This window comes from Odocoileus virginianus, unplaced genomic scaffold (assembly GCF_023699985.2).
Source record: "Odocoileus virginianus isolate 20LAN1187 ecotype Illinois unplaced genomic scaffold, Ovbor_1.2 Unplaced_Contig_8, whole genome shotgun sequence".
Lineage (NCBI taxonomy): Eukaryota > Metazoa > Chordata > Mammalia > Artiodactyla > Cervidae > Odocoileus > Odocoileus virginianus.
In genome coordinates, this window is record NW_027224325.1 from 129227 (window position 1) to 156466 (window position 27240).

At 41.2% G+C, this 27240-nt stretch overlaps 2 protein-coding genes across 3 annotated transcripts in view; both read left to right on the top strand.

Annotated features, from left to right (window-relative positions):
* The first annotated feature begins 1522 nt into the window (after positions 1-1522).
* AMPD1 (adenosine monophosphate deaminase 1) lies at positions 1523-24133 on the top strand. Its single transcript, XM_070463879.1, has 15 exons — positions 1523-1622; positions 6578-6758; positions 8596-8761; positions 11908-12073; positions 15154-15373; positions 15837-15966; positions 17020-17214; positions 17500-17631; positions 18319-18482; positions 21024-21150; positions 21333-21496; positions 22366-22486; positions 23148-23321; positions 23489-23599; positions 23958-24133. The coding sequence occupies exons 1-15, from the start codon at positions 1601-1603 to the stop codon at positions 24114-24116; spliced, it is 2232 nt and encodes a 743-aa protein (XP_070319980.1). The 5' UTR covers positions 1523-1600; the 3' UTR covers positions 24117-24133.
* Positions 24134-27060: 2927 nt separating this feature from the next.
* DENND2C (DENN domain containing 2C) overlaps positions 27061-27240 on the top strand; it is an 88624-nt gene continuing 88444 nt past the window's right edge. For both annotated transcript variants that reach the window (XM_020875855.2, XM_020875857.2), the window contains exon 1: positions 27061-27166. The gene's annotated coding sequence lies outside the window, so the exon portion shown is untranslated. The remainder of the gene's footprint in view (positions 27167-27240) is intronic.

Genomic DNA, 27240 nt, shown 5'->3' on the forward strand with positions numbered 1-27240 from the left:
TGGAAAAATGATGCCAGTAGACATGCTCCATGCAGAATTGCCACAAAACTTCAATTTGTAAAGCAAAACACTATAAAATGAGGTCTTTCTGTATTTAGGTGTAACCCAGACTTTGTGTTATTGTGAAAGGAGCATGAGATTTTGGTCCAGAGAGTCTTAGCTTTGCATTAACAATTGGAATGCTTTGGGCAAGACACATCTCTCCTCAGAGCCTAAATTTCTCATTTGCAAAATAAAGGTAAGATACTCCTTGCCTTACAGGATTTTAAGAAGGATCAAATAAATAATATTTGATACATGCTTTGCATACTATAAAATGTTATACATAAGAAAGATATTCTCTTTGTGACAACATAGTCAGTAAAGGTACCTGAGCACTTTAGACTGCAGTTGTGTTTCCGTAAGATTTGAAGTAGGACTTCCCTGGTGGTAAAGTGGATAAGAATCCACCAGCCAACACACAGGGGCTAGAGTCGCTGAGTCATATCTGACTCTTTGTGAGCCCATGGACTGCAGCACGCCAGGCTTCCTTGTCCTTCACCATCTCCCAGAATTTGTTCAAACTCATGTCCATTGAGTCAGGGATGTCATCCTCTGTTGTCCTCTTCTCCTCCTGCTGCCTTCAATCTTTCCCAGCATCAGCCTCTTTTCCAATGAGTTGGCTCTTTGCACCAGGTAGCCAAATTGTTAGAGCTTCAGCATCATTCCTTCCAGTGAGTATTCTGGGTTGATTTCACAGGTTCAATCCCTGATCTGGGAAGGTCCCACATGCTGTGGAGCAACTAAAGCCTGTGCTCCACAACTACTGAGCCTGAGCTCTAGGGCCCACGAACTGCAGCTACTGAAGCCTGTGCACCCAGGGCTGGTGCTCCGCAACAAGAGAAGCCAGCACAAGGAGAAATCTGTACGCCGCAGTGAAGAGTAAGCCCTGCCCGCAGCAACTGAAGAAAGTCTGTGCACAGCGGGGAAGACTAATGCAACCAAAAATAAGCAAATAATTTTTTTTTAAAGATTTGATGTAAATTTACCACTTAACTTATTAAGTAAATTCTGTCAGGTGAATTTCTGCTAAGTCAGGGATATATCTTACGAAAGTGTGTGTGTGTGTGTGTGTGTGTGTGTGTGTGTGTGTGTGTTGAGAGCTTGATGAATGTATCAGCATATTCACCATGGCTGTTCTCAGGACTGAAATCCTGAGAACTTTGACTTTCCAGAGCCTGCAAGACTTCGTTGTGTTCCACTAGGGTGGAAAATAGTCAGCAGTGGTCCAGTCAGAGAAGAACACTATGCATTAAGAGAACCCAATCCGCAGGAAGATTTAGAGAGTATTGAAATGCAGTTCTTGGCCTACCACAGATATCTTGTCTAAAATCCCAGGGTAAACCCTGAAGGCTTCACCTGTTATTCACTGTCAATGCCTAAAGTTATAAATAGGTCTACAGCTCATCTGTCTCCTTTTAGAAGAGAAGGGTCAGATTACAGGGGAAAAGCAAAATAATAAAATGAATGTCAGCGTGTTTCATAGTGTCAGTCAGTCATCCCTCCAGTGCGTGTCTCTTCGTTTCTACTGTGCTACCCTATAACACAGGATCCCAGCACAATGCCTCTGTTGAAACTTCCAGGTAGGTGTGCAAAAGTGTTTGGAGAGTTCAATTCTTTTGATATGCAATCGTTCCTTTAACTATCATTTCAGGTCTGGGAATCATTTATTTGGGGTTCATAGTATTTTTAATTAATACACTTCAGGAAGAGACGAGACAAGGTTTTCAAAAGGTTTCTGGTTTTTTAGTTTTAGGAGGGAGGTAATCTTCTAAAACTGTATCATGTAGTAGCATCCTTGATGATCTTGGTAGAAAACTATGTAAGATATTCATTATCTACTCTGTTAGTCTAAACAAAACCTGTGCTGCCACACTTCTGAGAAGAGTCATAAATAATGTCTTTAGCAATAGTATTAGCTGAAAATCATGAGAATAACAGCAGTTTTAACTCAATCTGTATATTCTGATCATTCACAATCCAGGTTTATACACAGAATAATTTTCAAAATAGTAATAAAAGTCTCTTTCATTATAAAAGTAATACACGATTCATGTGAAATAAAAGAAATTTCACTGAAAAATAGAAGTAATAAACACTCATTTAGAGAAATTGGGAAATTTAGAAAAGGAGTGATTTTTAAAAAACCCACAATCCCCATCATATAAAGATAACATTTTTAACGTGTTAGTGTTTTTCCTTCAAACTATATTCTTTGCAAGTATAAAGAATTAAAAAACACATTCACAGTTGAGATTATATTATACAAGTGACTTTGTATCCTGTCCTTCTTTTGGCTTCACATGATAACTTAATCATTTATCACGGTACTCTAAACTCTTCCTAAACATCATTTTAAATGGTTGTATAATATTTCCAATTTTCTCAACCAATCCCTTAGGTTCTTTATGATTTTTTTCAAGTATAAATATGCTCTGACAATAATATTTGTACCTAAGTTTTTTCCACACTAAGGATTATCTCAGTAGAATAGATTCTCAGAAATAGCTGCTTGGTAGGTGTTACTTAATTGTTTACCAAATTATCTATTTTCATTTACTTGCTATCAGCATTGTATAAGATTTTTCCATCCCTCTTGATCATGTTTTTAAAAATCACATTTTACAAAGAGTACTTCTTTAAAATTATAAACATAAATTTAAAGAGAGAAGTTAGAAAGGAAAAGAAAATACAGAAGTATATGATGACTACATCCCCAGGGTTTTCTAATGGCAGCAAGTTGTAGAAAAACGGAAGAGTGAGCTCTAATAACACATCCCACCCCCTCTTCCTTGTACCAACCTATCTATTTCTATTCCAAAGCACTGATTAGTAGCCATGATTTCTGAAAGTTGTTCACATATTTTATCTTGTTCTATTTTACTTCATACAGCTGAAGAAAAACGTGAGTATTTGGGGCTATTTTTCCTGCCATTTGCCAAAGTATCAATATTGTAAGGATACTATTCTTTAATTCAGAAATATGGGTATTTTTCAGCAGTGTTTTTTAATGATACCATTGAAAGCCAACAAAGATTTATAATGACCATAGGTCTTCCAAAGCATAGCAAATGAATTCATGGAAATCCTGACTCAAAAAAAAAAAAAAAAAAAAAAACCCACACCAAAAAACTACATTTTTGAAAAAGACGCTTAGATATTAGCTAAGGGGATCTATTGAGTCCTGCCTTAGTAAACCCTCTCATGGTGCATTTTTGTTATCAGATAACATAAAATCCCATTTTTAAAATAAAATTGTAACTTTTTATGTATGCTACCTTCCATCTCAAATCAGACTTGTCCTTTGACTGACTAATAGTACTCATGATGCCTCTGAGTTCCTCTGAGATGTGATGTGGCAGATGAGAGGCCTACGACCCGTCTTTCCTACATATTAATAAAGCACTGCTGAGAAATAAGCATGTTTTTCTGGACCTGTTGGGTGAAAAAGCAAGCATGATATTCCTTTTCTCAAGAGTCTTGCACTTCCCATGTTAATAATAATAATCCCCAACTTCTGGATAGTACTATGTAGTTTCTTGTTTAATCTTTATTAAACAAGTCTCTGAAGTTGACATTATTATTATTAACATTCCTCTTTTATGATGATGAACATTGAGGTTCCTAGTGATTATATGATTTATCCAAGTCCACACAGCTGTCACAGACACTTTTCCTCACTTGTAGCCCACGGTTTTTTCTGCTTCACCACTCTTCTTGTTTCTGTCCTCTTACCTATTCTCTACCTAAATGTGGATGTCCTAACCTCAAGACATTACCACTCAGATGTTCCATTATCTCAAACATGCTCAAAGCAGAACTCGGCAATTATCCATACAAACCCAAGGGACCCCATAAATTAGCTTGTCACCCTATCTTATCTACTCACCTTTTGAAATATCAGTTTCATTTTTTTCTTTCTCTAATCACCACCACTCCCTGAAGTATTTTTGGAAGGCAGAGCTCTTGAATTAGGAATCAGATTTCAGCTGTGTTACATGAAGGTAAAACAATTGGTTGATTTAGTGGAAGGAAATATCAATCGTATAATTTTTGGCGTTAATGTAAGCTACCTCTTGAGAGTAGAGTTTCTACTTTTCGACTGTCTATAGTGACTTAGGGAGATACAACCTTAGTAAAAAACAGTGTTTAAAGACATGAAACAAATAGATGTGTGCAGTCCCAAATAATGGATGCTTGTTTTGGAAGAGCCAAATTTCAAGCAAGTAGCATTAGGCCTCCGACAGCTCTGCAACTGACCCATCATGACAAATCAGTTGCACACTCATCTTCATCCTCCTCTTTGTCATCATCATAGCCAACCAACCTATTTCCATTTGCTCTCCATGGTGCATGAAACCTCTTCTGACTTCTGCTTGTCATTCATCCTTGAGGTGCATGTGCTTGCCTATGACGCTGAGGGAGGAATGATACTATTTCTGGGGAACAGTTGGCTGTGGGATGGGGAGGCATTCTCAGGCCATCAAATGTATCTACTTAGTGTTTTGTCTGTTCCTTCATGGATCATGGTGCTTGCCAAAACACGAGGCATAGCATCCAACTATGCTTTTCAGTTTCAGGAAGTGCTTGGGTTTAATGAGACAAATAGATGCATGAAGTTCAGCCAACATAGTGGGCTTCTCTGTTACTCTGCTGTGACGAGCCAGGTTTGAAAACTGGCTGACCTGACCGCTAGAGTTGGTGAAGTTATGAGTCAACTACTGTCATTTCCAGTGTATGCTTCAGCCTATACTAAGCCATTCCATTTATCACTTTCTTAATAACCCAAAGCTAATTCCAAATACCAAATATTTGTCTGATCAATGCTACCAAATCATATCATTCAGTTTAATCTGATGTTTTATTTTCCTTTAAAAAATGCTTTAAAAAAGCATTTTCACATACATTATCTCACCTGATGTCACAAGAGCCTTGTAAGGTTTGTAGGTAATAGTATAGCCACTTTATCGATAAGGAAACTGAAGCAGAAGAAGGTGTAGGAGTTGGTAAGTACAGAACAGTACTTGAATACATTACACCAACCTAAGTTATAATTGAAAATGTGCCATTTTGGAGACTTGTATAGATGTCAATGGGGCAAGAGTTTGGGGGGGAGATCTATCTTTATGTCTGCAGTTTGCTTTGTTATTACATAAAGAATGTTTTTGTCTGCTACTGTTGCTCCAAATATCTAACTGTATGCCATTCTCATTATTTGCTCCCTGCTCTTTTCTGGAAATGCCGAGAGATTTTTTTACAAGTATTGGGTTGACTAGAAAGTTCACTCAGGTTTTTCCCTGAGATCTTGCTGGGCCAGCCCAATACCAGAGGTAATGACTAGTCAGATGGAAACAGTTGGGTATCTGGAAAATACAATGAAACTTAACAGAAAAGCAGACACTGGATGGCCATCACCACCCTATACAATAAAACTGGTTCTCTTTTCTCCTGAAAGTCTTGGGGTTGTTCATTGCCAAGCTAAAGATCATTCTTCCACCCACGGTAAGAATGGGAAAATTACAACATGTAAAAGTAAAATTACCATTCCAAAGATCATTTATTATGGAAGCTACATGTCCACAAGAAATAGGATTCCCAACACTGGGCAGTAAATTTTAGTGACTCCCTCCCCTGACATCACCAAGATGTCAGGATTTGAAAATAATGAGGTTGTGATATGTGACAGCAACACAATTTCTGTCCTAGGAGGAAGAAAGGCTCTAAAGTACACATTTATTCCTCAAAACTACTGCTATCACTGGCTCTCTTTAGTAAGAAAACACCAAAGATCAACAACCCTACCGCATCTTTATTTTACTTGTTTATTTGTCCCTGCCCTGAAGCATGCAGAGAGGGATCAAACCTGTGCCCCCTGCATTGGGAGCCCAGAGTCTTAGCCACTGGACCACCAAGGAACTCCCTCCACAGCTTTAAAACCATCAGAAAAACTCTACCAACCTAATGGGAAGGACTATGCTGCAAGGTTACTATGAAATCAAACTTAGTCCCACCAGAAACAGGTGACCTTCGGTGCTAAGCATATAAGAGCCCAATCACATCTTTAGGGCCCTCCTAAAGTGTGCTGCGGGCGTCCATGGTGGCTCAGACAGTAAAGAATCTGCCCGCAATGCAGGAGATCCGGTTCGATCCCTGGGTCGAGAAGATCCCCTGGAGTAGGAAATGGCAGCCCACTCCAGTATTCTTGCCTGGGAAATCCCATGGACAGAGGAGCCTGGCGGGCTACAGTCCATGGAGTCACAAAGAGTCAGACACGACTGAGCGACTAACACTTTCACTTTCAAAGTGTGCTGTAAGAATCTGACTTGTGATTCTGAGAGTGAGTTTCCTAGCTACCTACACAGAAACCCACTAAAGAGAAAATAGGCATGAAGCTCCATCAAGTTTCTGGCACAGTTGTCAGAGAGCAGGGCACACATGTACCCAGGGCAGTTCTTAGCACTGTGCCTTACCTGTGCAGAAACCGTTAGATGAGTTCTGAGAAAGTGCTTAAAGACTAACACGTGAAAACCTCTTCTAGCTATTGATGATGCAATTCGTAGCTTTGCTGAAAAAGTGTTTGCCTCTGAAGTCAAAGATGAGGGAGGCCGTCATGAGATTTCCCCCTTTGACGTGGATGATATCTGCCCAATTTCTCAACATGAGATGTTTGCACACATGGTCCATCTGGAGGCTCAGTCCACCCTTACAGAACGCAGGAGGTAAGCGGTGTAAGGGGAATGCTGTGTGCATTGGGACACAGTAAGGGGAAGTGTCAGGACCAATGGTTCACTCTGAATGATGATTCAACTTGGAGGAAAAACTCTGCCAGAACTAAAAATCCCCCTACCCCCCCCAGACACACACACACACACACACACACACACACACACACACACAAACACACACATACTATACCCTAGGGCAAAGTGACAAAGACTAAAAAAGAAGAAAACAGTGGCCTTCCTACCTTCATCTTCATCTGCCTTTAGTTGAAGCCTCCCTATCCACCTAAGCCCTATCCAGGTGGCTCAGTGGTAAAGAATCTGCCTGCCAATGCAGGAGACATAAGAGACGTGGGTTTGATCCCTGGGTTGGGAAGATCCCCTGGAGGAGGAAATGGCAACCCATTCCAGTATTCTTACCTGGAAAATTCCATAGACAGAGGAGCCTGGTGGGCTGCAGTCCATGGGGCCACAAAGAGTTGGACACGACTGTTGGACACACACATCCACCCAAACAAAAGGAAATGATCTACCATGTGATTATTCTGATTATTCCAAAACAAAGTGGGTGATGGCTACTGTGCACTCATTCAATTTCCACACTATCGGTGTAGAAACTGGAACTCAAGAGCCTCATCTTCAGACTCTGTCCTTAGTCAACCTTATTGCTGTGCTCCCTGACAGGAATCCTTCCCTCTGGCCAGTCTGACCTCCTCGAGGCCTCAGGGATACAGCCCTCTATTTCTGCCCTCATGTCCTGCCCATCCTACGCTTGTGATGCATAGTTACTACCTTCCCTGAACAGATCCCTCTCCACAAACTCTATTTTCCCTTATTTGAATCACTCTAGTACTCACTACCTGTTGCTGTGTGCCACAGTTTAGTCTTTAGACCTATTGACCGCTTACTTGGAACTCCCTCCTCATAGCATGCCCCTCACACCTCCACCCCCCTTCCAGACAGCTTCACTGGGAAAAATTGTTCTGCTGTCCTTCCCTTGATTTCATGTCTTTAAAGAAAGAACGGTCTTCCCTGGTGGCTCAGCTGGTAAAGAATCCACCTGCAATGCGGGAGACCTGGGTTCGATCCCTGAGGTTGGGAAGATCCCCTGAAGAAGGGAAAGGCTACCCACTCCAGTGTTCTGGCCTGGAAAATTCCATGGACTGTATAGTCCATGGGGTTGCAGAGAGTTGGGCATGACTGGGAGACTTTCACTGTCACTCTCAAGGAAAAAACAGTAATCCACCTCCTTTAGTATCCCCTGTAGGACCTAACACAGGATATGTATCAAAGTAGAAACTTAAGACATGTTGATTTGAGGAAGGAAAATTGATTAAGCAGCTTACAAGTTCCAGGTACTGTGCTAAGCATTTTATAGACACTAAATCTCACAGAATTCCTATATAGTAGGCATTAATACACCATTTTTCTAGATAGAGAGACAAGTTCACAGAATTTAACGGACATGCACAAAATGGCAAGGATACTAAGTGACACAGCCTATGCTTATGCAGCACCCAGACTGGCTGTTCTGCTGGGAGTGGGCAACACCCAGACTGGCTGTTCTGCACTGTGCAGAACAGTGTTGTGCTGAGAGCCTTCTAGTATGTTTCCTAAGGCCCACTATTCCCAGGTTTACAGGAAAAGAGGGACACTTAGGTGACACCTCCTACCATTTGGTTAGATTCTCTTCCTGACTCCCAGCCCACATTGAATTTTCACTGTTTGTTCTCAAAATAAAACTGTTTCAAAATAATAAAACATCAAGTTTATCACAATGAAACTCCGAATGAAGATAAAGTGAAATCTTTTTATTTTTCAATTTCAAACTCAGAAAAAAGCGTTTCTTCGGACGGAGGACTATTAGTTTGTCTGTTCCACAAACTGAAACATCTTCCACCAAACTGTCCCTCATCGATGAGTACATTTCTTCGTCTCCCACCTACCAGACCGTGCCTGATTTTCAGAGAGTGCAGATCACTGGTGATTATGCCTCTGGGGTGAGTTGCTTCCTGCCTCTCAGACATAGCTGCTGGGAGATACTTAGCTTGATTGTTTCAGCTTCTTTTCTTCCTCCCCTTCCTTTTGAGGAAAGTGTAAGCTCACTTGCCCTTTGCTATCCTTCATTATCTCATTTCAATAGCAATATGCTATGAATTCGAGAAATATTTTATTTTACTTATTTTTGGATGCGCTGGGTCTTCATTGCTTTGCACAGCTTTTCTCTAGTTGCAGCAATCGGGGGCTTCTCTTTGTAGCGGTGAGCGGGCTTCTCCTTGTAGCTTCTCTTGTCGCAGAGCACAGTCTCTAGGCACAAGGGCTTCAACAGGTGCAGCGCATGGGCTCAGTAGCTGCAGCTCTTTGGCTTAGATGCTCTGCGGCATGTGGAATCTTCCCAGATCAGGGATCGAACCTGTGTCCCCTGCATTGGCAGGCGGATTCTTATCCACTGTGCCACCAGGGAAGTCAGAAAACTTTATTGAAGTATAGCTGATATACAATGTTGTGTTAATTTCTGCTGTATAGCAAAGTGATTCATATATATATATGAACATACTTATGAATATATATATGAATATATATATGAATATACATATGAATATATATATTTTCCCATTATGGTTTATCACAGGTTATTGAATATAGCTCCCTATGCTATACAGTAGGAACTTGTTGTTTACAACATGCTATGACATTTCTATCTTGCTTTGATCATCTCATATAATTTCTCTTCCTTTATCTCATTTGCTTGCCCATGAGACTATGCAGTAGAATGTGGCTACATATTGCGTGTTACAGAATGTGTGTTACAGAAAACAGTGGACAAATTTTGGCAAAAGAACCAAAGAGAATATCTACCGATCTAGTCTCACTGAGGTATCATAAAGCAAAACAGGGAGCCTCAGGAAGGCATGGAGGCTCTTGGTAGAAACATGTACCCAGAGCAGGATAGAGAGAAGGGCTGCAGGTAGCATAAACCAATCAAAGAAAACAGAGCAGGAGAAAGAGAGGGAGAAGAGGAAAGAAGCGTGGGGAGACTGAGAAAAGATGAAAGAGAGGTTAGAACATTCTCATGGGGTTATTGTTTTTCGACCAACTGTCCTATCCAATTTCATTGCAGATGCTTACACAGTAGATTACTATTTGGAACAGATACTAGTATGCCACAGAGATAGTAAACTCATGTTGCAAGCAACTTGATCTGCCTGTCCTGTCCAGAACAGTTGTTCAATTAATAAATCTTTGCCACATGAGCTTGCAGAATCAGCATCACATTGGTGAAACTTCTGTTTAGCCATCAGTCTATGCTCCAAATATAGTTTTAATGACCAGTCGTAAGCCCTCTTCTCATGTAACTGACCCACTTAGTGTTAGTCCCAAGATATTTAAAAGTGACAGAGCAATCTGTGACAACCTAAAGGGGCGGGGTGGGGTGGGAGGGGATTTTAAGAGGGAGGAGATACATATATACCTACGGCTGATTCATGTTGATGTGTGGCAGAAACCAACACAACATTGTAAAACAATTATCCTCCAATTAAAAATAAACCAAAAAAAAATTAAAAAAAAATAAACCAAAAAAGTGACAGAGCAATGAAATGGACACTGATTTTCTTTATTTGTTTTCTGTGTGGTAACATGTGTGCTCTACAAGTGGCAGAGATTTTAGATGCTAGATAATTGAAATGAAATGTTTAATAATAGTTTGGAAGAGTCTGTGCTCGCTTTGGCAGCACATATACTAATAGTAGTTTGGAAGAGTCCAAAGTTCCGTAAAACCACAAATATTAAGAGTCAAACTCGATCCCTATGTGCTTGGTGGAAATGAAAACAAGAATGAAAAGAAAGAAGAGGAGAAAAAGGACAAGGTTCTCAGAAGTCAGGGAGTAGCTTCTCCTCCTATAAAAGCTGGAAGGCACCTAAAACCTTGGCTTAGAGTTTTTAAAGAACCAAGTATGTGGCTACACCTGTTGGCTGAAAGTGACTAATCTGTTGAGCTGCATTTCACCTGGTCATGGTCTGTACCTGAACCAGTCTTCACCTTCATAACTGAACAGAGAGGTAAAGGGGGGAATTAGGATTCCCAAGGCCATTCATCCTAGATACATCCAATTCAATGTTATCAGTCCTTACTGAGCACCTCCTCTGTGCCAGGTACTGTGTGCTAAGTGCTGAGGATGCGAGGGTGAATAAGATCCAGCTCTTGTCCTCAAGGAGCTGATAGGTAGCCTGTTAGATGGCAAAGAAACAAGCATGCCCTTGGAAGCAGACCCCTTAGACCTAGTACCCCTGTCAGAATATCTTTGCTAAGGTCAGCAGGTCTTTAAAAAGAATTCAACTCTTTAGGATCAATAGCTGGACCTCAAACCATCAGGGGCAAGCTTATGTTGGGGTTGGTCCCAGGAAGTTGTCAGGCTCTGATGATGAGCATGCAATGATTTCAAATTACAACTTCTTGGGCATGCCAGGCCTGGCCAGGAGTCAGGTATGGGGCAAGAGAAATAGACCAGTTTAGGAAATTTGCTGCAGTTCTAAGAAATTTTTACTCTAGAGTCTTTCTATTTGTAATTCCAGATTAAGTTCTCTTTGAAACCATCCTGAAGAATGAGTTCTAATGGGATGATGTTCTGTCTGTCTCTAGCTACAGAAGGCAGTGTGTGCATGGCAGGGTTTGAAGGCTGTCGTGTGACACTTTATTCCTCCCCCAGTATTTCCCACACTGACCAGCAAGTGGCTTGAGTTCTCAAGTTAGACCAACTTTGTCTTTCAATTGAGGTACTATTTTCAGAAGTGCATACTTAAAATATTTGTTTGTCACCAGGAAGAAGTATTTTCCATGTTAGGATGGGTTCTTTTCATCATATTTGTTGGATGATAGCTTATATCTAACAAAAAGCAAAAACAAACATGGGACTTCAAGGAAAGACTCATAGGACAGATATGTCTTGGTAGAAATAGAAGAGCTAGGAAAACCCCTGGACCTGCTGGTGGAGGGAGACCCAGGGTCCAAGTCAAGTGGGAAGTAGCCGGGTGGGCAGAGGAGGCTCAGCAGGGCAAGCTCAGCGGGAGAGCTGGGAGATGCCAAAGACAAGCCTTATCCACTTCTGCAATTTTTATAGGTGCTACTCTGAAATTTTCTTGGTAGGTTACAGTTGAAGATTTTGAAGTGGTTTGCAAAGGTCTTTATCGGGCATTGTGTATACGGGAGAAGTATATGCAGAAGTCATTTCAGAGATTTCCAAAAACCCCTTCCAAGTACCTGAGGAACATTGATGGTGAGGCTTGGGTAGCAAATGAGAACTTCTATCCAGGTAAGTAATTTTCTTATATAATTTATGGAATATAGTTTGAGGTTTAACTTGTTATTGTTCGGTCGCTCAGTCATGTCCAACTCTGCAACCCCATGGACTGTAGCCCACCAGGCTCTTTTGTCCATGGGATTTCCCAGGCAAGAATATTGGAATGGGTTGCTATTTCCTTCTCCAGGAGATCTTCCTGGATCGGGGATCAAACCCAAGTCTCTTGCATTGGCCAGCAGATTCTTTACCACCAAGCCACCAGGAAAGCCCTTAGGTTTAACTACTAATGATTAAATATGCTCCCGTGGTTTTAAGTCTAAACCATAAATTCATGGTTTATAAACTTAAGGTTATAAGTATAAACAGTTTGACGTATCATAGTCATCTTCAGCTCCATCCTCTCTTCTGCTCCATAATGCCCAATTATCTGATTCAGTCTGTACAATATCTCTCAGAACCTCCTCTCTTCACCATTCCCCAAGCCTAAATTTAGGCCCCTATTTCTCTTTGTCTGGATTGTTGCAGTAGCTTTCTAATTACTCTGTTAAATTCTAATCTTGTTCTCTCTCAATTCATCCTCACTTTGGTACCAGTTATTATAACACAAATCTGAGCACATCCTTCTCCTGACAAAAGTCTTTAATGACTCCCCCAATAAGTCCAGTCTTTAGATTGGCATTCAAGGTCTACGACCATCTGTCTTTCTTCTGTTTTTGTTTTTGTTTTTAATTAAAAAGATAATTTTTTTTTGGCCATGCTGCACAGTATGTGGGATCTTAGTTCCCCAGTCAGGAATCAAATCCATGCCCCCTGCAAGCATGGAGTCTTAACAATTGGACTGCCAGGAAAGTCTCTATCTTTTATTTGTCTATTGCTTATTTATATTTGGACTTGCACACTCAATCTATTTCTAACCTTACCTCCTTTACTCCTCCTTTGAACTTTTTGCTCTGGGTGGAAACCATTTACTTCAGCACATTCCTGCGCCTGTACTGTTTCCGTGCTGTTCCCTGTGTCCCACTGCCCTTCCCTTCATTTTCTTACTATGTGTCCACGTATCCAGATCCAATGTCATCCTTCAAGGTACTGCCCAAACATTATCATTTCCTGCCTTCCTCTGACCTCTGGATAAAAATAAGCTACACCTTTTGACTTTCCATAGCATTTTATTTACATGTCTCATTTTTTACTTCCTGTCTAGTATAAAGTACAGAGAAGGCAATGGCACCCCACTCCAGTGCTCTTGCCTGGGAAATCCTATGGACGGAGGAGCTTGGTGGCGGCAGTCCATGGGGTCGCTAAGAGTTGGACACGACTGAGCAACTTCACTTTCACTTTTCACTTTCATGCATTGGAGAAGGAAATGGCAACCCACTCCAGTGTTCTTGCCTGGAGAATCCCAGGGACGGGGGAGCCTGGTGGGCTGCCATCTATGGGGTCGCACAGAGTTGGACATGACTGAAGTGACTTAGCAGCAGCAGTATAAAGTACCTATTTAAACATAATCAAATTTTAATAATTTCACAATTTAATAAATTTCATAGTATAATTATATCATAATTTATGTAATCAACACCTATTTTTAAGCACTTAGATTTCCAACTTTTAAAAATTTACTTCCAACACGGTTATGATAAGCATCTTTATCATTAATAAATCATCTTTGTGCAGTTGCTTTTTAGCTTTAGGATTAGGATTCTAGAAGTGAAATTTCAGACGAGACAAATATTTAAGGTTTTTTAACTATCAAACTATGTTGTTAAAGATTTCCAGTTCTAGAACCTCCTCTCTTTAATTCCTTTGATTATTAAAATCATATTAAACATGTGTCCAGTTTGATAACTGGGTTGGTTTGTTCATCTTCTATAATATTGACATTTAGGTTGCTTGTCTCACCTTTGTTTCTCCAAAATCATATTTTATATCTCTAGTATATTTAAGTGTAAGTATTTGAAAGTTGATATTTGATGCAGTAATATACTATTTCTTTTGTGTTCCTTATCTTTCAGCTTTGTATAGAAAATATGCAAGCTTTTTCTTTCTATATTATTTTTCTTACTCTGACTTTTTAGTCATCACTTGCAAACAGCAGATTTTCTGATGCCTTGGACATATACTTGTTGAAAGTAAAAGGAGTGCTCTAAAGCCTGTAACAATGTGGAATTTGTCCTCAGCTTTCTTAGGTTGAAATTGTTAGCAGTGGAAAAAAGGGGACTTTCATCCACATTATCCCTTCTCAAATCCTTTAGCAAAAATTGCATGTGCTTTACAAGGTGGGAAATATAAGTACAGTAAGAATTATGTTTAGAATTTATTTTATATTTCTGTTTGTATTAAAACCACTCTAGATGGAGCACAAAGGATTTTAGGACAGGGAGACTATTTTGCATGATACTATGAGAGCAGATACATGTATTCATTTGTTAAAATTCATAGAATATGCACTACCAAGAGTGATCCCTAAGGTAAACACTCTGGACTTTGGATGATAATGATGTCTCAGTGTAGGTTTGTTGTTTCTAACAAATATACCATTCTGACTGAAAATGTTGATAGTGGGAAAGGCTATGCATGTGTGAGGATAGGGGTATATAAGGACTCTGCACTTGGTGCTCAATTTTGCTGTGAACCTGAAACCACTCTAAAAAATCAAGTCTATTAAAAAGTAGCTGTTCTAAATAAAGACTGATAGAGATGTTTTAAATAAGGGAAAAGTCCAAATTCTACTTTTTAACTCTATTTTTATTTCTATGCAATCATCTCATATGTTAATAAAACACTGTCAGGAAGACTTTGATAAACAAATTTATTAAATAATTAAAATGATTTGTAAGTAGTATAGCAAATTAAACAGTATTCTAAAGAACTTGGAAATAATTTTTGCACTAGATAAAATGTTAGGCTTATTTTATACTACTAGTCACATTTGGAAAATAATGTAAAAATGAACTTTAGCTTGGCTTCGGATAATTACAACTTAATGACGGATAGAATTCCAAACAAATGAGATCTTATAGTATTTAATTTTGGCTATTTTTATGTGGTCATTCATTCTATATGCTGATATATTATTGTGTGTTTTATTGAAAAAGTCTTTACCCCTCCTATGAAGAAGGGAGAAGACCCTTTCCGAACAGATAACCTCCCAGAAAATCTGGGTTATCAGCTCAAAATGAAGGATGGTGTCGTTTACGTCTATCCTAATGAAGAAGCAGCCAGCAAAGATGAGCCCAAGCCACTTCCTTACCCAAAGCTGGACAGATTCTTAGATGATATGAATTTTTTACTTGCTTTAATTGCCCAAGGACCTGTGTAAGTGTTAAGACCTAAACTACTGCTACTGTTACCACTACTAATAGTAAGACTAAGGATTTATTAAGAGTTTACTACGTTTAAACACACATTAAACACTAAGTGCATTATTTCTTTCACTCTTCATAATCATTGTATGAGGTAGGTATTTTTTATAACTCCAGATTTATAAGCTGAGACTTTGATGAGTTAAGTAATCTGCCCAAAGTCACACAGGTGGCTTAGCCAGGATTTGAACCCAAATCTTCCCTCATTATTATTTATGTCCAACTCTGATGAAAATATTAAGTCCTTGAAGCCCAACACTTTTCAAATTAGATTAATGCAGAATAAGTCAGTTCCATTTGGAAACAAACATAATTGTTTGTGATAAAAGTGATAAGGGTACTACTGATGGTTTTGAAATTGACTGTTCCTTAAATGTCTGAAATTTTTTACAATTATGTTATTTAATTTTTCACAGTAAGACCTATGCCCATCGGCGCCTGAAGTTTCTCTCCTCCAAGTTCCAGGTGCATCAGATGCTCAACGAGATGGATGAATTGAAGGAGCTGAAGAACAACCCTCACCGGGATTTTTACAACTGCAGGAAGGTAAACGTGTTTGCTGCTCAGAGATCATTCCTGGAAACATTAATGCAATTATTTCTTGAACAAGATAAGAAAGATACTGTTTTTCTGATTAATTTAAAATTTCTGCAGATTCAGTGGAATTTAGTGAAAGCAAATAGATGATATCTAAAAGATGCAAATGCCTTTCCTACTGTTTTCCACATAGAAAGGGTTGCCACATTATTGCCATGAAAGTTATACTTATCATCAACAACAAAAATAACAAAAACAAATAAACCTCGAAAGCCATTCTTCTAGGATTTAGAAGATCTTCATTCTAGTCTTTTTTCTTCTACTTCCTGACGACTGTAAAACATTGGGGGAAGCGATTAAATATTTCTGAGTTTTGGTTCCCTCATTTGTAAAATTGGAAACATATCTGCTCAATCTAGCTCACAGGAGGATTGTGAATATCAAATGATCTAAACCTTGTGGAAAACTAATCAACCACAAACATTTCAAGGATGTATTCTGATCATTTAAATGATTGCAAGGACGTGGGAGTAGGAAATATATGAACAGAGATTTGGGACCAAATCGTGGCTCGGTCATCCATATAAGCTTGGGCGAATTGCTTAATTTATCAAAACTTCCACTTATAAAATTGTTCTTATAAAAATACCTAACTCATAAGTGTCATCACTGTACCATGGATGCATTATTTCAATCATTTCTCCCCTTGGGGCTGAAAACTCTGGCAACTACTTCACTTCTAGTTGTGTCTCAGGGGTGGAAAATTGTCCCCAAGAATTTTGTGTGGATCAAATGTAGGAAGTAAATTGGATGTTACAGATATGCAAGAGAAGCAGGCAATATTATTTCATCCAGCCTAAACGTGCACATTCTTACAAGGGCACAAAAAGGTGCTATGTGTTCATTCTTGCTTGACCACCTATACCAACTGTCAGGTCACACCCCTATCATTTACTCCTTTCTCTTAGCACAGTGGGATTTGTGGGCACTGTAGCCTCTAACAGAGCAGCCTAACTAAGCATTAAGGACTGTTGGTTTTTCTTGACCTGAATGTACACACAGGTGGACACTCATATCCATGCAGCTGCTTGTATGAACCAGAAACATCTACTGCGCTTTATTAAGAAATCTTACCAAATTGATGCTGACAGAGTGGTCTATAGCTCCGAGGAGAAAAATCTGACCCTAAAGGAACTTTTTGCTAAATTAAAAATGCATCCCTACGACCTGACTGTTGATTCTCTGGATGTTCATGCTGTAAGTTGATAATGTCAGTTTCATCTAATACTCAGAACCCACGTGCATTTCTCCTACAAACTCTCCCTTCTCAGAGCTCTTTTAACCATGTGGGCTTACCATGCTGACAGAAAGAACCCATGCACAATTTCAAGGTTCCCTCATTGTCAGCTATCCTGTATTCCATTCTTGGAGCCCAAGCCCTTCCCCTTATACCAGGCCCCGGTTCCTTGCGGTCATTCCCTAACTCTCAGTGTCCAGGCAGCTCTGATAAGGATACACTTGTGCTGTTGTTTCCTGATGCAGGGACGTCAGACTTTCCAGCGTTTTGATAAGTTCAATGACAAATACAATCCCGTAGGAGCAAGTGAGCTACGGGACCTCTACCTGAAGACAGACAATTACATTAATGGGGAATATTTTGCCACTATCATCAAGGTGAGGGGGAACCAACCAGATCTATGGTAACTGGCCTGATTCTTGAGGAGGGGGGAGAAGAAAGGGAGGGAAGGAAGGAGGAAGGGGGGACAGAAGCAGGGAAGAAGAAGGGGAAGGAGGGAGGAGTGCAGGAGAGAGAGTGCTATCACTTGGGTCAGGCACTACACAAATGAATGGGATCATTTCTTGTGAAACATCCACTGTAATGATTTTTGAAGGCCTTGATTCCTAGGACAGAGAAGCTGAGGGTGTGGATTTGGGATTAAGGACCTGGTTCTTCTAGACTTGTGGAGTTGTAAGTTTGGGAAGAGTCAGAATCAGAACGCACCCTGATCTTCATGAAACTTGAACATTAGGAGGCAGGAATGACAGGTGCAGTTGGGAGATGTGTGTTTTGGGAGATAAGGGTCGTATGAAAGTTGAATTCGTTTGCAGCAGTGCCTTGGGATCGCATCATCTGTAGTCTGATGCTTTCTCTCTGTGGACTCTATCCGGTCGCATCAGTCTTTTACCCCAACTAGATGCCCCTCACCTGTCGATCTCCTTAAATCTTAACCTTGATAGTTTTCCTCTGCCTTCCTTTCTCATGACCTCTGTTCTTCTTAGGACCTCTAGGTCCTAAGAAGTTTCCTCTCCCCAGACCCCACAGGTATAGACTTCTGACGGACTCCTCTCTTGGCTCTGCAGGAGGTCGGTGCAGACTTGGTGGAGGCCAAGTACCAGCACGCCGAGCCCCGCCTGTCCATCTATGGCCGCAGTCCTGAGGAGTGGAGCAAACTCTCCACCTGGTTCGTCCAAAACCGCGTCTACTGCCCCAACATGACATGGATGATCCAGGTCCCCAGGATCTAGTACGTAACCGCTCACTGGAGACCCTAAAGCCTGCTTCATCCCACCTGCCCTCGCCTCCTCCACACGAACAAAGAACGGGCAACATGTCTGGACAGACACAAACTTTGTTAACGGCACTTGGTGCTGGGTCCCCGGTGGGTGCCTGGTGTTGTCCACTCTAGGTTTGGCACTTTTAATCACAGACAGCAGGTAGGAAGATCATTTCAGTTCAGTTTTCTAACCAGGTTGTTTTTTTTAAACAGGGCACTTGATGCAGTTCACAAAATAACTTACTAAGAATGATTAAAACTTAGCTAGGAGAAAAACTACGTACATTTTACTATACATTTTCTCTCTTTCGGTCCTCTTTTCTGTGTCCAGCTCCTTCTTTCCCAAGCACATCTGTACTGGGGTGTAGCTTTCTTGTATCAGAACTTCAACTACTGTCTGCTGATTATCTCATCTACAAGTGCTCAAGTTCTCCATAATCAATGACTATTTATCAATGGTATTATCACCTGCTCATTGCCTTCAGGGATATTTGTATCACTGATCTTCTATCTAACTTAAGTGTTGGTGTATTGTCTGGCCATCTGCCTCTGTGTTCTGTGTGCCCTGTGACAATGTAAGAGCTTTAGCCAAAAAAAAAAAAAAAAAAAAAGAGGAACACTTTAAAACATTATTGTTTATTATTTTATTTTTGGTTCCTCTGGGTCTTCGTTGCTCTGTGTGGGCTTTCTCCAGTTGCAGAGAGCAAGGGCTACTCTCTAGTTGCAGTGCGTGGGCTTCTCATCGGAATGGCTTCTCTTGTGGCAGAGCAGAGGCTCTAGGACCTGTGGTCTTCAGCAGTTGCTGCACATGGGCTCAGTAGTTGTGGCACATGGGCTTAGTTGCCCCATGGCATGTGGAATCTTCCTGGACCAGGGATTGAACCTGTGTCCCCTGCATTGGCAGGTGGATTCTCATTCACTGTACCACCAGGGAAGTCCCAAAAGAGTAACTTTTTTGAATGGAGTAAAACTTCCTGTCTAATATCATTATGACAGAGAGGCGGTGAAGTGTGGTGGTTAGAAGCATGGACCCTGGCCCTGGGCTGCTATACTTGAATCCTGACTGTACCAGTTACTAGCTGTGTGACCTTTGGCAAGTTTCATGACCTCTCTGTGCCTCAGTTCAGTTCAGTTCAGTTCAGTCACTCAGTCGTGTCCGACTCTTTGCAACCCCATGAATCGCAGCACACCAGGCCTCCCTGTCCATCACCAACTCCTGGAGTCTACCCAAACCCATGTCCATCGAGTCGGTGATGCCATCCAGCCATCTCATCCTCTGTCATCCCCTTCTCCTCCTGCCCCAATCCCTCCCAGCATCAGGGTCTTTTCCAGTGAGTCAACTCTTCGCATCAGGTGGCCAAAGTACTGGAGTTTCAGCTTCAGCATCAGTCCTTCCAATGAACACCCAGGACTGATCTCCTTTAGGATGGACTGGTTGGATCTCCTTGCAGTCCAAGGGACTCTCAAGAGTCTTCTCCAACACCATAGTTCAAAGCATCAATTTTTCGGTGCTCAGCTTTCTTCACAGTCCAACTCTCACATCCATACATGACCACTGGAAAAACCATAGCTTTGACTAGACAGACCTTTGTTAGGCAGTAATGTCTCTGCTTTTTAATATGCTATCTAGGTTGGTCATAACTTTCCTTCCAAGGAGTAAGCGTCTTTTAATTTCACACTGCAATCACCATCTGCAGTTATTTTGGAGCCCCCAAAAATAAAGGCTGACACTGTTTCCCCATCTATTTCCCATGAAGTGCTGGGACCAGATGCCATGGTCTTAGTTTTCTGAATGTTGAGCTTTAAGCCAACTTTTTCACTCTCCTCTTTCACTTTCATAAGGGTACATAATTTATTGTGTTGTTATGAGGATTAAATTAGCTAATACTTCTGGCCACTCAAAAGAGTGGGTGGCAAATATTAAGTGCTGTATAAGAGTTTGCTAGATTGCCTCTGGCTACAGCATATCAGAGGTGTTCTTGATAAGTGTTTCACGTTCACCATCTTGTATACCACACATAAAAAAATCATTGACCCTTTCATGACATAGTTCCCATACTCTTCATTCTCTATCTGGCCTTAGTTGTGAAGATTTAAACTTTTTTTTTTACCACAGAGCGTTCGTAGAAGATATAGTATAGGTGCATGTGGTCCAGCAAGAAATTTATACCTCCTATGCCAAACCTAAGGTCCCCTGGAGAAGGAAATGGCAACCCTCTCTAGTATTCTTGCCTGGGAAGTCCTATGGACAGATGAGCCTGGTGGGCTACAGTCCTTAGGGTCACAAAAGAGTTAGACATGACTTAGAGACTAAACAACAACAAATGTCAAACCCAAACTGAATCCTTCTTTATGGGTAACCAAGAAGAATGTACCAGGGTGGACCTAGAATGGAAACACTAGGTCTTTTCTTAAACACGGCATTTGGCCCTTTGCTTGTCTTTGGGCTTCGCTTTGAACTATCAGTCCCAAAATCTTCTCCTCCTAAATTCTCTTCATTTCTGCTTCTAGTGATGTGTTTCGATCTAAGAACTTCCTTCCACACTTTGGAAAGATGTTGGAGAATGTTTTCATGCCAGTGTTCGAGGCCACCATCAACCCTCAGGCTCACCCAGACCTCAGTGTTTTCCTCAAGCACGTAAGCATGACCCTGTGCGCCTTCCTAAAGCTGCACATGAACCAGCCTGCATACCTAGCCATGATGAATCCTTGATGCTTATCTCTGACATTTGGTCTTTGCCTCTGGGAGCTGAAAGTCTGTCTGAGGGCTGGGTCCCTGCATTCAGACTAAATCCACTGCCTGCTCATTTTTCCTGACAGATTACGGGCTTTGACAGTGTAGATGATGAGTCCAAACACAGCGGCCACATGTTCTCCTCCAAGAGCCCTAAGCCCCAGGAGTGGACCATGGAAAAGAACCCATCTTACACTTACTATACCTACTACATGTATGCAAACATCATGGTGCTCAACAGCCTGAGAAAGTAAGTAGATGAGAACTGGAAAGAGAATCTATCTGACACACTTCTCTCCTCATACACTGGCACCCTCGGTGGTTGACGGATGATGCCAGTTGGCCCAGAGAAGAAGTTTCTTTCCCTTGACTTTTTCTTCAGTTTCCATATTTATTTGGGGCGGGGGGATGGACATTTTGGAGTCTTCAGTAACTTTCACAATTCCTTTTCTTTGGAAGTTTAGGAATCTACACTTATCACTGTGCAATTTATGATAAAATTGCATACATTTTGCCCATCTTGGTATATCTGAGCAAGGAAGAAATATAGGACTATTATAAGGGGGTTTTCTGGAAACCTTTTCCCCCTAAAGTGTGAGTAGCAGAAAAAATGATATGGTGATATTGGTAAACTTTGGGTGGTAACCGAAGATGTTTCTGTTCAGGTAATCAAATCTTAACTTCCTTCCATAACCTCATATCCTGTATTGCCTCTTTTTCCAAAAAGTCTGTGTTTTAGGAAGAGTTTTTGGGCTTCCCATGTGACTCAGTGGTAAAGAATCTGCCTGTCAATGCAGGAGATGCAGGTTCAATTTCTGGGTCGGGAAGATCCCCTGGAGGAAGAAATGGCAACCCACACCAGTATCCTTGCCTGGAAAATCCCCATGGACAGAGAAGCTGGTGGGCCACAGTCCATGGGGTTGCAAAGAGTAGGACATGACTGAGTGACTAAACAGCATGAACTGGAATTATCTGGTTTGCTGAATCCTTTGGATGCCCCACTCCCTTTCAGAGTGTTAGTTTTTCCTACCAGATTTTCTGTAAATCACTTTAGGCCCAGAATGGTTGTCAGGTTCTGGCCAGTCACCTGTGATTCCTATAATAGCTCCATCTCCCTAGGGAACGAGGCATGAACACGTTTCTGTTCCGACCTCATTGTGGGGAAGCTGGAGCTCTCACTCATCTCATGACAGCATTCATGACAGCAGATAACATCTCTCATGGCCTGAATTTAAAAAAGGTGAGTTGGAGGCTCTCTTCTCAACCTTAACTTTTATGTGGGAGCAAGAGGGATAGCTTTTTTCCTCCTTATCATTTTGTCACAAGTCATTATCAACACTGGAATCAAAATAAAGGAGAGCAAAAAAAATTTTTGAGATTATTTACTGCACTTCATTTTACAGAGGCCCGGAGAAGTAAAGGAATTTGCTCAAAATTACCTAGCTAGTCAGCGGCAGGGAGGGGTTAATGCAGATCTCCTGACTTTCATTTTAGAGCTCTGACAAGGGATAAATGCGAGGTGCCTTGGCCTACCTTCAGCTGGTTTTTGCCAGATTTCATGTTGTAGCATGTTTCAAAGCGCCTCTTGTGAGAGTTAGAACTTTCTTGTAGAGTAAAAAAAAGTTTCACAGTGAATTCTTTTGCCTAAGATGGACCATTAACTTAGACAATTAAAACTTAAACAATTTGGTTTGACTCAATGCTTCTGAAAACTGATCTCATAAATTTATTCTAAATAGTATTTACATTTAAAAACTATTCTTTTTTACAACAGGATTTAAAGAATAGGTGATAATTTTGTTGAAAGCTAAAACCTGACGTAGATCATGGGGTTTTAACACTTTTAGTTTGCATCCCTTTTCCAATATTTAAAAATTTTTTTTTTCACTTTTCCTTTTCAGAGTCCTGTGTTACAGTACTTGTTTTTCTTAGCCCAGATTCCCATCGCTATGTCGCCATTAAGTAACAACAGCTTATTTCTAGAATACGCCCGAAATCCTTTTTTAGATTTCCTCCAGAAAGGGCTAATGATCTCATTGTCTACAGATGACCCAATGCAATTCCACTTCACCAAGGTACACATATGGAATTTTGAGCAATACAAGTATATTTTGCTGAACTGTTACTTACCATCTAGAATTTTAAAGTTGAATCATGATATTTCACTATTCTTTTGTGCAGGATGTGTTATTTCTTTTAATGCATCCCTTTTTCTTTCCCTCTTTTAAATAAATAACCCAAGGAGCCCCTAATGGAAGAATATGCCATTGCTGCACAAGTCTTCAAGCTGAGTACCTGTGATATGTGTGAAGTGGCAAGAAACAGTGTTCTGCAATGTGGAATTTCTCATGAGGTAGACCTGCCTTTGATTATCCTTCTGAGTCTGGAATTTGGTAACCTGAATATTGAAAAATTAGTTGGAAGAAACACATGCTGAAAAATTATTTCGGGAATCATGTGCAGTTACTATGGACAGGGTCTAGAAAGAATTATTCTCTCTCTCTGGCCAGGACTGTGGGCAAGGAAGATAAAATACACTTATTTCTCAGCAGACCATGCACATTGACGCACTGGATGAGTGCTCTTAGTGGTTTATTGTTTTCCTCTTGCCTGTAGCTAATGTAAGGAAGGAATCTTTGTGGAGGATGTAATTATTGTCCATATCAGGGTAAAAAGCAACAACAATCATTCTGTTTCCTTTTTTCTTATAGGAGAAAGCAAGGTTTCTGGGCAACAATTACCTTGAAGAAGGCCCTGCTGGAAATGATATCCGAAGGACAAATGTGGCCCAAATCCGCATGGCCTATCGCTATGAAACCTGGTGTTATGAACTTAATTTAATTGCTGAAGGCATTAAATCAGGAGAATAAAACAAACAAAATAATGACATGGGTGAGATTTTCATTGTAGGGTATAAATAGCAATGGTTACTAGTTATCGAATCCCTACTATAAACCAAAGATTGTATTAGATATTGGTCCATTGACATTATTTCATTTAATGCTTTGCACAACTTTATAGATATTATTGTTCCCATTTTGGGGGAGATGAGTAAACTGAGATTAGTGACCTATATAAGGATATGCCTAGTGAGATGTAGCAATGGAGACCTGGGTTTGTCTGACTGCAGAGTCTCCATGACTTTCAGGCAAAATATTTATTAAGGCAGGGCAAAAATACAAGCAAATGATTTGTTATAGGGAGAACACAGGCTTTTGGTTTACAGAATGGAACTTGCTAAAGGCCATTTTGACAGGATAAGACCACTGAAAAGTCCTTTTGACAGGATACAGCTGAAGAGTGACTTTCTTAGACAAAAACAGAAGTGGTGTAACCCAATAAAGAAAATCTGTAATTATGAGTTGTTATACTTAGGGAGAATTTATCTTACAAAAGGATTCTTGGTTTTTTTTTTCTTTTGCTTGAAATATTCCTTATTTATTGGGAACATTCTGGCAATGGGAAGAACAGCTTGCACTTAACAGTAACAGGAAAACTAGAACAAGGTAAATGATTGCCATTACACATCTCTCGCCCAAGAAGAGCATCAGTCACTCAGTCGTGTCCAACTCTTTTCAACCCCGTGGACTGCAGCCCGCCAGGCTCCTCTGTCCATGGGATTTCTCAGGCAAGAATACTGGAGTGGGTTGCCATTTCCTCCTCCAGGATCCTTAGTTTTAAGAATGTAATTCACAATTAAGTTATACTCAGCAGTAGTGGTACATTTTAAATGATTTTATTTACCAAAAGAAAAGTTACACGTGTAACTTTTTAGAATCATTCCTGTTACTCAAGGTCAAGTGGAATTCCAATTAACCAGACTATATTTCTATACACATATGGTTGTGTTGCCATCCAATGGTTGGGCTGATAACTTCATTCACCTTATTCAATAAACAATTACTGACCAAACATCTAAAATATCAGGTACATACCTAGACAGCAAAGGTATAAGGAATAAGATCTCATTCTTTTATAGACCACAGCTAGTATCAAATTGTTTGCAGCATGAAGTTACAGCATTAGCAGGTACAAATGTGAAAAGGAGCATTTTGTGAAATATATCAGAAAATAAAGACATTTCAAGAGGAAAAAAAAAATAAAAACAAATTCCTACATGCTTCCACATTCTGTACAGGTGGTCCTAAGCATAGGTGTGATTCCAACAACATGTTTGTACTAACCATGGTGTAAGAAATCTCTCCCTGGTTTCTGAGGTTGAAGTTCTCTTTGCTGAATATTTTTAAGTCCCTTAGGCAACCTGATTTTTCTTTTACCTTGACCTCTTTGTTACCAAAATAATACAAACTGCCAAATTAAACTTTCTATTCTCAGATTTAAAAAGGCATGAACTACCATTATGTATATCTCCATCTTACCCATGAGAGGGCAGTAGAATACATACATGTCATTTATTACACCCATAAAGAGGATGAAGATGAAGATTTGGTTTCATATTTAGTACTTGGAATTTGATCTGCTCATTTTGGCTTATAATCTTCCTGAATGTGAAGTTTGGAATAAATCTGAATTTTGAAATAAATTTCAAAACCACACTGTTTTAGCCCAACATTTTATCTTAAACAATTGTTTGGGGAGTTTTCTAAATACACGAGGATTTTTTTTGGTGGTGAGGGGGAAGGGTCTGATCGTTGTTCAAAATTTACCACAAACAATATTCACAATATCCACATTTATTTCCTCACTGAGAAGTGATTAAAAACGTGTCTTGACATTCCTTCCTTCCCCGCCCCCACCATTATAGAAGAGAATTCCTGTTTTATTGTCCACAGCTCATGGTTTCACAACGGTTCTGGATATGCAGTTTTTACTCCTTTAGCTAAGTTGACCTGTGACAGTCATCTGTAATGTTTGACCAAACACCGCTCTTTCTGGTCTTCTATTTTGGTACCCTCATATGAACAGATGTGGGAAGAGTTTGGTCACCAGATCCAAGAGGCTCTGGCGGGGTGGTGTGGGGTAGGGTGGAATCGGGCGGGCCCAGGCTGGGTGGGGTAGTTAGCAAGTGCCTGGGAAACAGGCACAACTCATCCTTGACTCGCAGCCTTAGTGAAACTGGGCTGCTGCTCGCAGTAGGCACCGCGCCATGCACATACCTGAGGACGAGCGTGTTGCAGGCGCAGCGCTTAATCATGTCACAACAGGGCGTGGGAGCCGACCTCAGGCACTGGGAGTATCAAAGGCACCTCTGCTCTGGGATTTCAAGCCTGAAGTGTCGGGAGCGTTATATGCAGCTGTACATTTCAAGTCGGGGCTGTATTGCAACTGCCGGAGACATTTTTGCCCGCCCCCCCCCCCCCCCCCCCCCGCCCCCAGCTCAGCCCGAGGAATGATGCTCCTCTTTCACTGGAGACACCAGGCCTACTACACTCGTTGGCAGGAGACAGTTGTACGGTTTCCTCGAGTGAGGTGCCATTTGAATTTCTTGATTAGGCTTTGTCTCACGGGTAGCTGTGAAGAGTCAACATTATGTAAAGTTCTTGTCCATCGCCGTGGAGCCTGTTGGACGGCAGGCACGGTGACAACTAAGGAGCTTTGTCTAGAGGCCTCGGCCGGACGACAGTCGTGCCTGCCGCTTGCCTGCCGGAGCCGCAGCCTCTTGGCGCCCAGGATCCTGGGCAAGGTTCTGGCCCCCACACTGGACTCGAGCCGGGGCGGTTCCCCGCAGGAAGGTCCTCGGGCGGTGCCGTGGGCGGGTCCAAGGGCGGGCCCAAAGGTGAGGGGTGGGAACATGAGCCAATAAGAACAGGGCTTGGCCGGGCCGGGGCGGGGCCTGCGGCCGGGTCTGCGGGGGCGGGACAGAGCCCACCCCAAGTGGAACTCAGCCGACCTGGCGCCTAGGCTGAGAGGATTAATCCCCGCAGCCCAGAGGCGGAGGCGGCCTCGAGGCCCAGCGCAGGTAAGAGCGCGGTGACCTGGGGCGGGTTCTGAGGCAGGGGCTTCGGCCCCTCGGAGCGGAGGGTGTCGCACGTT

What these genes read in the sequence shown, in the direction of transcription:
- AMPD1 (XM_070463879.1), top strand. Translation starts at nt 1,601, where the DNA reads ATGCCTCTGTTGAAACTTCCAG. An exon ending in CTGGTGATTATGCCTCTGGG is followed by an intron (nt 8,762 to 11,907) that starts GTGAGTTGCTTC and finishes TTTTCTTGGTAG; the next exon opens with GTTACAGTTGAAGATTTTGA. An exon ending in AATGTGGAATTTCTCATGAG is followed by an intron (nt 23,600 to 23,957) that starts GTAGACCTGCCT and finishes TTTTTCTTATAG; the next exon opens with GAGAAAGCAAGGTTTCTGGG.